The sequence below is a fragment of the Dermochelys coriacea genome, chromosome 9, assembly GCF_009764565.3.
Source record: "Dermochelys coriacea isolate rDerCor1 chromosome 9, rDerCor1.pri.v4, whole genome shotgun sequence".
In the NCBI taxonomy this organism is placed as follows: domain Eukaryota; kingdom Metazoa; phylum Chordata; order Testudines; family Dermochelyidae; genus Dermochelys; species Dermochelys coriacea.
This window is the reverse complement of record NC_050076.1, coordinates 102,725,025-102,738,756: the sequence shown is the minus strand read 5'-3', so window position 1 is coordinate 102,738,756 and position 13,732 is coordinate 102,725,025. Positions and strand designations below refer to the sequence as shown.

The 13,732-nt window shown below is 42.4% G+C and overlaps 1 protein-coding gene across 1 annotated transcript in view; it reads left to right on the top strand.

Annotated features, from left to right (window-relative positions):
* The window catches only part of PLS3 (plastin 3), a 57,783-nt gene extending 46,184 nt beyond the window's left edge, over positions 1 to 11,599 (top strand). The window contains 9 exon segments of the mRNA XM_043491831.1: positions 1,640 to 1,782; positions 3,758 to 3,853; positions 4,546 to 4,741; positions 5,500 to 5,578; positions 6,066 to 6,180; positions 6,312 to 6,445; positions 8,721 to 8,844; positions 9,224 to 9,348; positions 10,316 to 11,599. Of these exon segments, the coding sequence (XP_043347766.1) occupies positions 1,640 to 1,782; positions 3,758 to 3,853; positions 4,546 to 4,741; positions 5,500 to 5,578; positions 6,066 to 6,180; positions 6,312 to 6,445; positions 8,721 to 8,844; positions 9,224 to 9,348; positions 10,316 to 10,448 (1,145 nt within the window). The 3' untranslated portion in view covers positions 10,449 to 11,599.
* The last annotated feature ends 2,133 nt before the right edge of the window (positions 11,600 to 13,732 follow it).

The following is a 13,732-nucleotide window of genomic DNA, read 5'->3' as shown; positions in this document are numbered from 1 at the left end:
CGGGTAGCGTGGGCGCCTTTCAACTGTAGCAGTAGCCACAAGGTTTTCTTGTCACTGGTCCACCTTGAGCTAAACCAGTGCAAGCTTCGAAAGGTGTGAATGAGCACATGTTCTTTGAGCAATGATAAATTCTGACTGGGAATGGGGGAATCGCTAAATGTCCATAGACCATTAATTAGATGTATTTCTATCTGCAAGTAGATGTTCTCAAATCACAGGGCACCATTGTGTGATGCTTAGAGCTGGTCAAAAAGCATGTCGTCTTTTTCTCAGATTTTTTGTAACGAAAACTTTGGCTTTTTGACAAAAACCTCTCAAAATTGACACTTTGTTGCTCTTTTTTTTTTAAACCAAATGGAAATTTTCACAAAACATTTTTTTGTCAAGATTAAATGAAAAATATTTAACCCGGTCTATTAGTGTCCACTGTGCATATCCTGAATATTGATGCTAGTGTGCCCCCTTCTCTAAAACACCAGGCATCAAAGAACAAGTGCATTCGCTCTCTTTCGTTATGTCCTGGTGCACCTCTCCAGCTGTTGAAGTTTGTTACAAGACCGATCTTGCTTACTGAATATGTAGACAGCTGACTAAAATAAAGGTGTAATCTTTAAATCATAATCTTGAAACTGGGTTGGATGCTAAATCAAGCAAAATTTCTGGCTGCCTGGTGGTTATGGCACCTGGACTTGTGACATCATCAGCTCTTCTACACGAGGCAGAATTGGACCACGCCAGAACTTGGATGGGAGCCCCCTCCCTGCCAGCAGTGGTGTTAGTGATTCGGCAAGTGGCATATCCTTGGTAGAGCTCGAAACGCTGACTCTTAGGGAGAGACTTCAGAAGATGTTTGCATCATAAATAACTGCACGTTGACCGTTTCCCATCTTGGACCACCTAAATTCCCCTGGCATCTTTTGGTAGGGTAGCTTAGTTTTCCTTTCCCTTGTCAGAGACCATACAGTGATGCAGCAGGATGCCTGCCGCATGTAGCTGCTAATGAACAGTAGCCTCATCAGTGCAAGTGATCCCACCAGTCAACAAGCTCTGGGATCCTTGTGGGCGAAACGTCACACAAAGGCTTCTGTGTGACTTGGGTTTTCTTTTTATTACATTTTCCCCTCCCCCATTGCTACCAATGTAAGTAGCATTTGGGGATAGAATTTCCAAATCCGCTCCCTAACATGCACCAGTAATGGACTTACAGCAGTGGCGTATTTGTAGTTGTAGTTTATTTTTCAGAAAAACATCTGTGAAATTGTGTAAAAACTGAATTTTTTTTTTTTATAATGGAAGGGCATGTACTAAATAAGCCAGTTAAATTGCCTCAACCTGGAGGGTTGTAACTGGAGCTGATCAACAAATGTAAGTATTTTCTGGAGGGGAAAAATAAAATCCCTTCTAGAAAAATGTTGTATGGAATATTATGATTTTTAAAAATTATTTTTATTGGAAATACCAAGGTATGTTGGCAGAATCCAAAATTATTAGAGGAAAAACTTGGATATGGTCAGTCATTTTTTGTCCAAAAATACTTGGGTGAAATTTTTTTCAGCCAGCTCTAGCTGTAACTTTAGAATAAGTCCTCTTTTTAAAAAGCAATACTGTCCTGTATTTATGCACATCTGTTTTCTTCCAGCTTTGGCTGCCTTACTTCGCGATGGTGAGACTTTGGAGGATCTTATGAAACTGTCCCCAGAAGAGCTGCTTCTAAGATGGGCAAACTTCCATTTGGAAAATGCAGGGTGGCAGAAAATCAATAACTTCAGCTCCGACATCAAGGTAATTGGAGCTCTGCTTCTGTGAGGCTCAGCCAGGTGCATCTGAGCCAGGTTGCTGGGGTGAAGTGTGTGTGTGTGTGTGTGATTGATTGGGCAGTACTTGCTTCTTTCCTGAATTCTTACATAAATTGTTAACCAGTTGGGCCCTGGTCCTGCAAACACACACATGCTTTTAACTTCACTGCCCTGAGTTTGGTTTCAATGAGACTCTCAGGTTGGTAAAGCAAAGCATCTGTTAGTGTTTGCAGGATCCAGGGCTGATTTACTTCAACATAAGAGCTGACCCTGTCCTCGTTCAGTAGAGAAATGACAACTAGCGTACTCAGGGGTTCTGCCCTTGAATCCTCTCTGCTTGGTACTGATTCTCCAGCCATAAAAATGAGTTTGGTGTGTCTTTGTTGTTTATGGATGCCTTCATCTTCAAAAGCTGCAGATACCAGTTCAAAAGCCCTTAAGGGTTTTTACTGCATGAACGGGGAAGCAGTACATAGCTAGGATGCTTTCATGTGGCTAAAAGGCACATTCTCAAGAGGGTTCTCTTTCAGAAGCTGTTTTCAAGGGTCTGTAGAACGCACTGGACTAGAACTCATCCAAAAACATGGGGAAAATTTTCACAAAATATTTTGACCGTTTCTGCAGTGGAGAGCTCGTTCGTTGTATGGAAATGCTAACCCTTGTCAGCAAACACTGATGTTTTACCCGAGATGGCACAGGCTGAGGTACTGCAGAGACATCGAGTCCTGTAGTCTTCACATGGGACCTTGTGCAACGGAGGGTAGGTGGGAGAAGACATGTCTCCTAGAGGGCCTCAACCCTGATGCTAGTGGCTGATCTTGTGGCTTCCTTCCAGCTAGCAGCCCTCCTGAGTGTGACGACTTGTGAACTTTATACAGCAAGGGCTCCAAACATGCCTGGAATCCAGCGACATGCCTACGGATTGGGGGATTAGAAGCAAGTGATTTATGTGACTTTTTAAAAATATTTAAAACTTTCTTCTGCCTAAAGGGAGCTTCCTTTGGTACAGGGAGTAAATCGATGCTTAACGCTGGCCGGGTATGCAGAGAATGTTGCAAAAACTTTCAATTTTTTCCCCCCATTTTCAAAATTAGAAAAACTCCAAGTGCTCTGCCCAGACAGCTCTGCTCAGTGCAGGCTCCCAGCTGGTAGGCTCTTGTGGGACACTTCATGGTTCAAGAGAAAGTGTTTTAGTTCTTGGTTTTTTCCTCTCTCTCAAAAAAAACAAGCTCAGGCCTGTATCCCCCCGCTTCCCACTAGATGAAAGGTTTGTACCCCCAAATCATCTCTGGAATGGCTAAAACGTTCATGTGAATACACAAAACTCATATCTTGTTTTGGGATCTGCTTTAAGAGAAAAACCCAAACCCTGCATTGTGTAAATGTGACGCAACGAGAAAAACCTGCAGGCTCCATGTAGTCAAAATATCAACAACGCTGTCTTCTCTTTACTGGTTTCCTTTAGCAACATGGTAGCCCTACAGAAGGATCCCTTTCTGATTTGAGGTGGGGAGGATGTGCCAATACGCCTGAGAAAATATATCGTAATTGGCATCAGGAGTATGAAGCTACTCTAGAGGTCAATCTATATGGGCTGTCTACTGGATCTCTGCAGGCAGTTGTTTAAGACCAGGACCTCCAACTTGCCTTTTTTTTTCAGATTGTGGTGGTGTAAAATATTCAATACTGACCAGTTATTTTTGACCTTTTTAAGTGCTGGTTTATGTTCTAATGCTGGCTTAATATTTCTAACTTTGTTCTTCTTTCCGCTCATGCCTCCGGGATTTCTGCTGAGGTGCTCTTTCCCTTTTTGCTCTTTCTTATCTGTCAAGCTCACTGGCTTCAGTAATTCAGTCAAGGTATTGTATTCGGTGACCTGATTCAGACAAGTCTGCGATGTAATGTTCGTGTGTGTTCAGCACCATGTGGGAGAGTTGAATATGCCACTTAATCCATTTCAGGATTCGAGAGCCTATTTCCATCTCCTCAACCAAATTGCACCAAAGGGACAGAAAGAAGACGAGCTGCAGATTGACATTAACATGTGTGGTTTCAATGTAAGTACTCAGTACATCTGTCTGGGTTTTTTCCTTGTCCTTATGCTGTAAAACTGAAAGCTGGGTATGGACTTTGCAGGCTGCTTATGGCCTCTTGATCACCTAGTGATTGTCAGACTTTGAATAAATAAAATATCAGTGTGGGGAAACGGACACACACACACACACACACACACACACACACACACACACACACACACACACACACACACACACACACACACACACACACACACACACACACACACACACACCCCCCCCCCCCTCTGGTATCCAGTTAAATGAGGACCTGTTTAGACCTGGGCATTAACAGCCAGTGCAACAATTGGAGTAAACCAAATGTCTGAGAATTCAGTCGCTTTTATACCTGGTGATATATTTGCGAGCATGCTGAATCACGAGTTCTAATTATTATTCTAGCTGGCTACTATAAAGCTTGAGAGGGGCGCTTTCTAACCAAGCGGGTAGATGGTGACCAGTGCATCCATAATGCTATGGCTTATTACTACAATATTTATTCATTGCTTTGCTTTTATTCGGCCTAGTTAGTCAATGTCCTATGCCTCCTGAAAGCAGGTGGACTTGTGTATTCAGTCCAGCAAAGGCAGTGGTCAGAAAGAAGTTCCTGCTTTTTATAGTTGAGTGACGTCCTCCAAGTCTGCTGGTTATTCATGCTTCTGTCACCCCAACAGGAGAAGGATGACTTGAAGAGAGCAGAATACATGCTTCAGCAGGCAGACAGACTGGGCTGCAGACAGTTTGTTACCCCTGCTGATGTTGTCAGTGGAAATCCCAAACTGAACTTAGCCTTTGTTGCAAACTTGTTCAACAAGTATCCGGCGCTTACCAAGCCAGAAAATCAGGACATCGATTGGACGCTACTGGAAGGTGATAAAACTTCTCTCCTATCATGATGTGTGAAGGAAAAATACCCAATGGAAATGGTTTATACCACAAAAGGCTTTTAGCATTCTGATGAGCTATCAGGCTTTTAAGAGTGCTAGTAACGAAAGATTCAGCACGATGATGTTTCATTTTCAGCGATGCTGTTTACCAATGTGTGCATGTGACCAACTCTTCTTGCATATTGGCACAGGGGTCAGATACCAGGCTGTGCACTGAAGTGTGAACGTAGAGTCACCTATAATGTGCTTTAAAGAGACTAATCAACCCGCACAACAGTGCTGAGAGGCTGGGAAGGTAGGAATCCATGTGTAGATGGGTTACCTGAGACACTGAGCTGTTGCTTTTAGAGGCATCGCTGAAAGCACTGAGCTGCCTGGTTCTCGGCCATTTATTATTAATGCTAAACTCTCACTGCTGTGTAGTCTCACCTGGGGTATTGCACCTCTTACAGGTAGTGCATACATCATAGTCCATTTTATTGACCCTAAACTCCTTAACTTCCCAAATTCTAGTTAGATCTTTCAGTGTTGAGAAAAGATGTCCAGGTAGCTGCCCTACAAGTTGGTCTTTTTATGAATTGTTATGGAGGCAACTGTTTTTCAACCTTAAATATAAGCTACCTGGTACAGAACTTCCTGTCAGGGCAGGTGGGATGCTCAGTGTCCCGAAGGCATGATTTCTTCCCAGATTGGCGAGAGGCACCCATACCTGCATTATAATGTCTGTCTCCTTTAACGTAGGAGAGACACGTGAAGAAAGGACCTTCCGTAACTGGATGAACTCTCTCGGTGTGAATCCACACGTAAACCATCTGTATGGGTAGGTTTTCTGCATCTTTTTTCCACTAGATCCGTTGGCTTTTGATCGAATGCAGCTTCAGTTCTTAATCGACCAAAAAAGAAATGCTACATTTAAATGAACTAAAATAGGTATTTGAACCTGTTCAGATCTTTTTAAGGATATGTTAGGACACCTAGAGCCTCGGATAGGTGTCTGTCTTTTTTCTTTTTAAATTAAAACAACCTAAAACGCGTGGTCCTCAGTAAAACTGCAAGACTAGTCACTATATCAGCTGCCAGTCACTCTGGAGATGCTCTGGAATCTAGATTTGCCATATGATAGCCAGGGTTTATGTCCCCATGTCAGAAGGTGGGAGAAGTTTGATATTTTACTCTGGGGTGGTTGTTTGCTTCTTTTTTGCACTGTTGTAACATAATTAGTCATAACATTAAATGTAAACTTAAGAAAAGTCAAGATATGCTTCACTCTCAGAACACGAGGGCTAACCAATGCTAATCCATTCTAGTGACCTGCAAGATGCACTGGTAATATTGCAACTATATGAAAAGATCAAAGTTCCTGTAGACTGGAATAAGGTTAACAAGCCACCATACCCCAAGCTTGGTGCAAACATGAAGAAGGTGAGAACTTTAGGTTACTGTAAGAACAATAACAAGTCTAGGTTAGAAATGTAAGATTTGGAAGCCTCGTTGTACATGCATAGCACATTTTGTTTGTTCTTGTACATATTTTTTTTTCCCTGTGCATGTAGCTTGAAAACTGTAACTACGCAGTGGATTTGGGAAAGCATCCAGCCAAATTCTCTCTGGTGGGCATTGGTGGACAGGACCTGAATGATGGAAACCAAACACTGACACTAGCTTTAGTCTGGCAGCTAATGAGGAGGTACAAAGCTTGTTTAAAATACCTAAACTTTGGGAATGCAGTATTTGAGTGTAACATAGTATATCCCATGCTCACTGCTCTCCCTCCCTCTATGGGGGAGACCACAGATAGAGATCTGACAAAATACTTCTAGAGCTCAGAACTTCTCTCCCTCCCCTTCCCCCCCCCCCATCGAAAAGGGAAAAAACCGCAACAAATTTCAGTTTTTTGAAACTTTTTTTAATTTTTTTGTTCTGAAATTGTAGGGGTAAAAAGCCTCCCCTCCCCACCCCCCCACCTTTTTTTCTTTTTTAAACCCCCTATGGCAGAGGTGGGCAAACTACGGCCTGCGGGACTGTCCTGCCTGGCCCTTGAGCTCCCAGCCAGGGAGGCTAGCCCCCGGCCCCTCCCCCTCAGCCTCAGCTTGCCGCGCCGCCCGCGCTCTGGGCAGTGGGCAGCGGGGCTGTGGCTCCTGCCGCTCTGAAAGGAATGGTAAGGGAGCGGGGGGAGGGCGGGGTTGGATAAGGGGCAGGGAGTCCCAGGGGGCAGTGAGGGAACGGGGGGGTTGGATGGGACAGAGGTTCTGGGGGGGGTTGGGATGGGGAACGGGGGGGTTGGATAGACATGGGAATCCTGGGGGGCCTGTTAGGGGGCAGAGGTGTGGATAGGGGACGGGGGGGTTGGATAGGGGGTGGGGTCCTGGTGGGCGGTTAGAGGCAAGGGTCCCGGGAGGGGCAGTCAGGGGACAAGGAGCGGGGTGGGGGGGTTGGATGGGTTGGGGGTTCTGAGGGGGGCAGTCAGGGGGCGGAAAGTGGGACGGGATGGATAGGGGCACTTTTTTCCCCCACTAAAATGAAAACTTAATGACAAACTCTTTACTAAATGGAAAAAGCTATTTTCCAGGAATTTATTACAATTAACTAACTTTTTAAACCCAGCTCTAAATGATTCTAGTAAGATACAAAACTGAAAATATGTACTGTACAGATTGAATGAGACCACTTAATAACATTCAGTATGCTAGCCAATATTTTCATTAATGATTTGGATATTGGAGTGGAGAGAGTGCTTATAACATTTGCAGAGGACACCAAGCTGGGAGGGGTTGCAAGCATCTTCAGGGATAGGATTAGACTTCAAAAGGACCTTGACAAATTAGAGAATTGGTCTGAATTCAACAAGATGAAATTCAATAAAGACAAATGCAAAACTACAAATTGGGGAATTGCTGGCTAGAGAGTAATTCTGGAAAGGATTTTGGAGTTCTAGTGGATCACAAATTGAATGAGTCCGCAATGTGGTGCAGTTGTGTAAAGGCAAATGTCATTCTGGAGTGTGTTAGGAGTGTTGTGTATAAGACACAGAGGCAATTATCCTGCTCTGCTCAGCACTGGTGAGGCCTCTGCTGGAGTTCTGTGTCCCATTCTGGGCATACGCTATAGGAAAGATTTGGAAGAATTGGAGAGTATCCAAAGGAGAGGAACCAAAATGACTAAAGGTTTAGGTAAACTGACCTATGAGGAAAGGTTTTGAAAAAAAGGGCATCTCTAGTCTTGAGACAGTAAGATTGAGAAGGGACCTTCTAAGTTTTCACCTATGTTAAGGGCAAAGAGCTGGGATCCATTGTCCTACTTTCAGTGCACATGGATAACCAGAAGTAAAGTAATCTGCACCGAAGGAGATTTAGGTTAGATATTAGGGGAACGTTTCTAACGCTAAGGGTAGTGAAGCACTAGCAATAGGGTTCCCAGGGAGGTTGTGGAATCTCCTTCATTGGAGGTTTTTAATGGGTTAAATCAGTGGTTCTCACTCTATTTATCATTGCGGGCTGCATATGCGTTATCTGGGTTGAGAACCACTGCATGCCCTACCTTTCTGTGATTAGCTCTAAAGAATTGTATCTGCCTTTTTAATAATGTAAAGCTTTAGGCCTGTTACCCCTCTGAAATAACTCTTCTCAACCCCAGTACAGTCACTAGCTTCATCTGAACTGATGGTAATCACACAGCTTAAAAAGTGACTAAAAACACGACATCAATTCAGTGTTGTTCAGGGTGTCCTAACTGGTGGGGTACATTGAGAGGATGTTGGACAGCAGCATCTTTCTCTTCCCTTGTCCATCAAAGGTAATGTAGAGCAGAGGCTGAAGTCAGGGCTCCCAAGATGGGCCTGCAATTGTAGGTTGCTCTTTTTTTTGGCTCAGTAGCCTGAATCCTAGACTGCATTGAGAACATGGCTTTGTTCCTGAACCATATCTACCCTGCACTGTAAGGAACTGTCTCCCACTCATTCTCAGATACACCCTGAATGTTCTCGAGGACCTTGGTGATGGTCGGAAAGCAAATGATGACATCATAGTAAACTGGGTGAACAGGACACTGAGAGAAGCTGGCAAGTCAACCTCCATTCAGAGCTTTAAGGTACCAGACTCCTTTTTCCAGTGGGAGGGGGACTGGCATCTCCTTTGCAATGCATTGTGCTACAGTGTCGGCCACAGACTGGGGCACCTCCGTTGCAGACCGTTGAGGGACAAGGATGGAGATTTCCTTCCTGCAAACCAATTATTTGTTTAGCACAGTTTAAGCACTTAGCCGCAGCTAAACAGAATAATAATGGTAATGCGGCATTGTAACTGGCTTGGAAAGGATCCCCGGGGGAATAATTATTAGTAGATGGTAGCAATTTTGTGACTGTTTAAAAAACCCTTAGCTTTGTTACCCATTCCACAATCAATTCCACTGTTGTGGAATCAGAAACCAGACTTGTTGAATCCTACTGTATGTCACTGTGTTCTTCTAGGACAAGACTATCAGCACTAGCTTGGCAGTGGTGGATTTAATTGATGCCATACAGCCTGGTTGTATCAACTATGATCTTGTAAAGACAGGTGACTTATCAGAAGATGACAAACAGAATAATGCTATGTAAGTGTCTGTAGTCTGTGAATGGTGCATTTTATTGCAAGAGTACTGCTGTCCTATTCATGACCTTCAGGCTGCAGATGGGTGTGCTCCAAAACCCACATTCTCAATCTTTTGCCATACTGGGATAATCCAGTGACACTGTCCCATTTAGCATATCAGAAGGGCAGGCTTCTTGTGATGCTGGCTTTTGGAAGGAATAGAGAACTGCTTGAACAGTTCCTAGCAGTGTGCTCCCCTATCCATTAGCAGATAGCCCTGTGAACAGATCAGATTCTCTCCAGTTTGGTTCAGATTGATTCAATAAATACTTGGCCCGTATCTCAATATTTGATATTTGAACTCTTGGACACATGGGTCACTATGCCAAGTCTGTTTTCTGGTGAGAACAGCACGAGTCTTCTTCAAAATAAGTTTCTAGTGGGAGTACTGAACTGGAAAGTTGAAACTTGCTTTCCATGAAGATTCTGTAATAACTGTAACAGAAAACTTTCAGGTAACTTTCAGTACTCTGCTTGCTTGAATATTGATAGAAAGTAAATGCAAGGAGCATGAACAGAAGGAGAGAGAGTTCAGAAACTTAACTATTCACCAATAAGGGTTAGTATTTATTTATCTCGAAGGAATATTGAATAACTCAAGGTATATGTATTACACTTTCTCATCAAGTCTTTGTAGAATGGACTTGGGTTCAAAATATCAATATCATGTATATTAAAAACTGCTAATTCTCTGTAATAACCTTATTTTAAAACCAGTTGCTCTATATTAAAAATGCATGTATAAAACCAATCTACTTGCCAGATCTAAACAATCACACCTTGAAATCGGGGTTAATACCTTGTTGTTAAACTGTATGTTAGTGATCATTGAAATCGTGCTGCAATGGCTGGCTCTTTGGCTAGCAAGTTCAGGTAAAAAGGGGATTTGAAATGTTTACATGTACTCATTTCTCTTGACTGGTGAATAGGTATGCTGTGTCCATGGCGAGAAGAATTGGAGCCAGAGTATATGCTCTTCCAGAGGACCTTGTGGAGGTGAAACCAAAGATGGTTATGACCGTGTTTGCCTGTTTGATGGGCAGAGGAATGAAGAAAGTGTAAGATGCTGACACACATGCAAAAATCCCAACCTGCCACCCCAGTGCATGACTAGCTGATCAGCTGTGTCCAGGATGAAATGCTGTTGGCCTAAGAACTGTTGAAGTTTCAAGGATTCTCAGTTTTGCTTTGCAAGACTAGAACATTATCAACGTTCTCAGGGAGAGGAGTTTTTAACCAACAGATTTGCTCTTTTCCCAGAATGGAAGTTTAAATTAAAGTGCTCACGGAAATGCATTCATATCAGACCAGCAACTTAGAAAATGCTGTACTGGACCTATTTCTCAGATATTCTGTGTTTTTTCTTCTGAGGGTTGCTAAGGTGGTTGGCATGAATCTTAATAGAAACAAATCTCACTTGCTATCTAAAAGACAGTTTAACTTGTGTCTTGTGGTCAAATCTCGTGTGTTCTGGGTTTGAGCTTTTATTCCTTGCCTCTGTAACCATAAAGTTACAGAAGTAACTGGGATCTGTAGCACAATTTATAAGGTTAAATGAGAAAATTGTATTTTTGAAGATCAGTCTTCCTGCAGTATTCTCTCTACATGGTGCTTTTTTTATACACATAACAAATATTTTGATTACTTTACAAATAAAGCATAGTGGTTTTTTTTCTTGCTACCTTTTATTTAAAGGTCTTTCAAGATAGAGTATATTTGAGAATACCACCTAAAACTCAGCCTCTCTGGCAGTAGTGGACATCTCATGGCATCCGATAACATGCTGACGGCATCATTACATCTGAGAATCAAAATGAATGCATTTTTGTACGCATCTTGGTTCAATTGTGTGCACCTAGAAAACAATTTTTACAAATCCTGCATGTAAACTTCTATTACTTTTTTATTTAAAATGCTGTTGGGAATAAAACAATAAAACGTTGTAGGGCGGTTGTGAAGGGAAGAGGCAAATGTTATGAACAGCAGGGTTAAGTAATCTGAACTGCAAAGTGCCAAGACATAAAACTGTTTTTTACAAATATGCAGGAAGTGGTGTCACCAAAGAAGGAAGGAGCTGTATCCATAGGAGTTAATGTACTCTTGCTTTGGCAAGCTGTTTGCTATATTTTTGAGATCACATTGCTATTCTGAGCTATTCAAATGATGTAATATGGTGGCAAAGCATTAGTTGAAATAAAAACCTTTAAATACAAGCATTTTTTTTGCGTATTTAATATGATTCACACTTGTCAGTCTCCTTATTGACCATCCAATTTTACAACTTATTTCCATGGTTTGGACTTGTGGGATTTTTGTGCTGGTCTTTTGGTTTGCTTTCTGGGAGCTGCATAAGAACTATTCCCCCCCCCCCCGCCCCCTTTCCCTTTTGCTCAATAATGTTGGGGGCAAGGAAGGTTGACAGTAAATCTCAAACCAGTTACTTTGTGAAAATGTTGTTAGCTTTTAACTGTGTTTTCTTTCTTGTTTAAAGATGACCTGTGAAGGGAATGCTAACCTGTACAACATCAGTGTTCTTATTCACCTTGATCCTTCCATAAAGGATGCTCAGAACGCTAACCATTAGAAATCTTGTATGGCTGTCTCCCACTCCAGTGTGCCTACCCAGCATGTGCCCTTCTGAGATGTCACAGCTACCATTGAACCCTCTTGAATTAGGGACCTAGTTCATAAGTCACAGAGGCTGGGTAAATGCTGTTTAGGCTGAGGTACTACTAGTCCCCAAAGGGCGTAATAAGGTCAAATAATGAGAAAGGGAACGGGGCCTTGGATCTGGCCTCTCCTGTTTGGTAAAACTGTATAGCTGCTTGGCCAGCCCTGTGATCTAACTTCCCACAGGGATTGGTGGAGCTGTAACATTGCCAGCATGGTGCATGCCACACGTTCTGCAACAGCATGGAGAAGTTAGTCGTGCAGCCAGATGATGTGGGACCTTAAGAAGCAGGAAATTGGCCTTTGAGCAGAGGCTGGATCCTGTTGTAGATCAAGCATTGGTGTGTCGATCCACATGGCCAGCATGGATGCAAATTTGTTTGTTCGGTTTACAATCCTTTTTGCTGATACTCTGTACTTCATGCAAGCTTTTCATAAGCATCATTAGTGAGGTGGTTGAAGTCTGTGCCTTAAGAGTGAATTCAATGTTCACCAACGGTGATAGATTAACCGTAGCCCAACTTCCACAATGCAGTATAAAACTGTTCAGAGGGCATGTTGGACTAACTTTTTTTTCAGTTGTCCATAGTTGTCTCAGCTGTTTGTGAGAAGATCTTTGCTCCAGACCTGGCCAGCATGCCACATGGTTTAAGTGCACACAGATGCCTAGACCTCCGCCCTTTAGCTTTTGTAAGTTTTCATCCATAATTAAGGCTGCAAGCTAGTGTTTGCAGAATTCTGGCAACATGTGAGGACCTTGCTTTGATATGGAGCATACTGTGATCAAGTAAATATTTCCATATGGAAAGTCCAGGCGATGATGATTTGAAGATTATGATAGGGAGCAGTATTAATGTGATTGATTACATATTTAACTTCCATTATCAGAGCATCTGATTCTAGTTCGTCTATGAAGTTGCCATCCTGATGGTCTCAGGGGAGGGAGATGTGCCCTGTCAGGGCTGTTCTCTGTGTGCAGTGGGGGTTTGTGGTTTGTTTGGTTTTGCAATACTTGCTTTATATTATGAGTATTATTGTGTAAATTGCCAGATAAGGCTGTCCAAATATTTTCTATTCTTGGTGAAAGATGACATTTTTACTGTCTAGATCATTTTGTTTCTCTAAAGACTTGCTGCTGCAAGTAACTATAGTCTTTAGAGCCAGCATGGAGAAGTGTAAAAGTGGAGATTCATCTAGGAGGAGTTCTTTGCAGAGTCAGATTTATTGTGCTTGGACATAGTAATGAGTAAGCCTTTACAACTCCTCTCTGCAATTATTTGAAATAATGCTGCTAATGTCTCCTAGCTAATGTATTGTGAAGAGGTGGCTTTTATACTTCAGCAAAAGCATTTCCTAGGTATTCATGGGTATAAATGCCGTCTGACTATTTGAGTAAAGCATTCTGATCTCTCCAATTTTTCACTTTGAAACCCGTATCTGTCTGGTCTTTTTTTTTTTTGTTTTTTTTTTTATTTTTTGTTTTTTTTGTGGTTTTTTTATTTCTTAATTACTGGTTTTCTCTTTAAATTCCTGCTTTTCTTAGCAGTACGTATGTGTGTACACACACACACACACACACACACACACACACACACACACACACACACACACACACACACACACACACAGTGAGGGCTCAGCTTCACTAAGAGTTCAAAAGTTAATTAAATACTTCA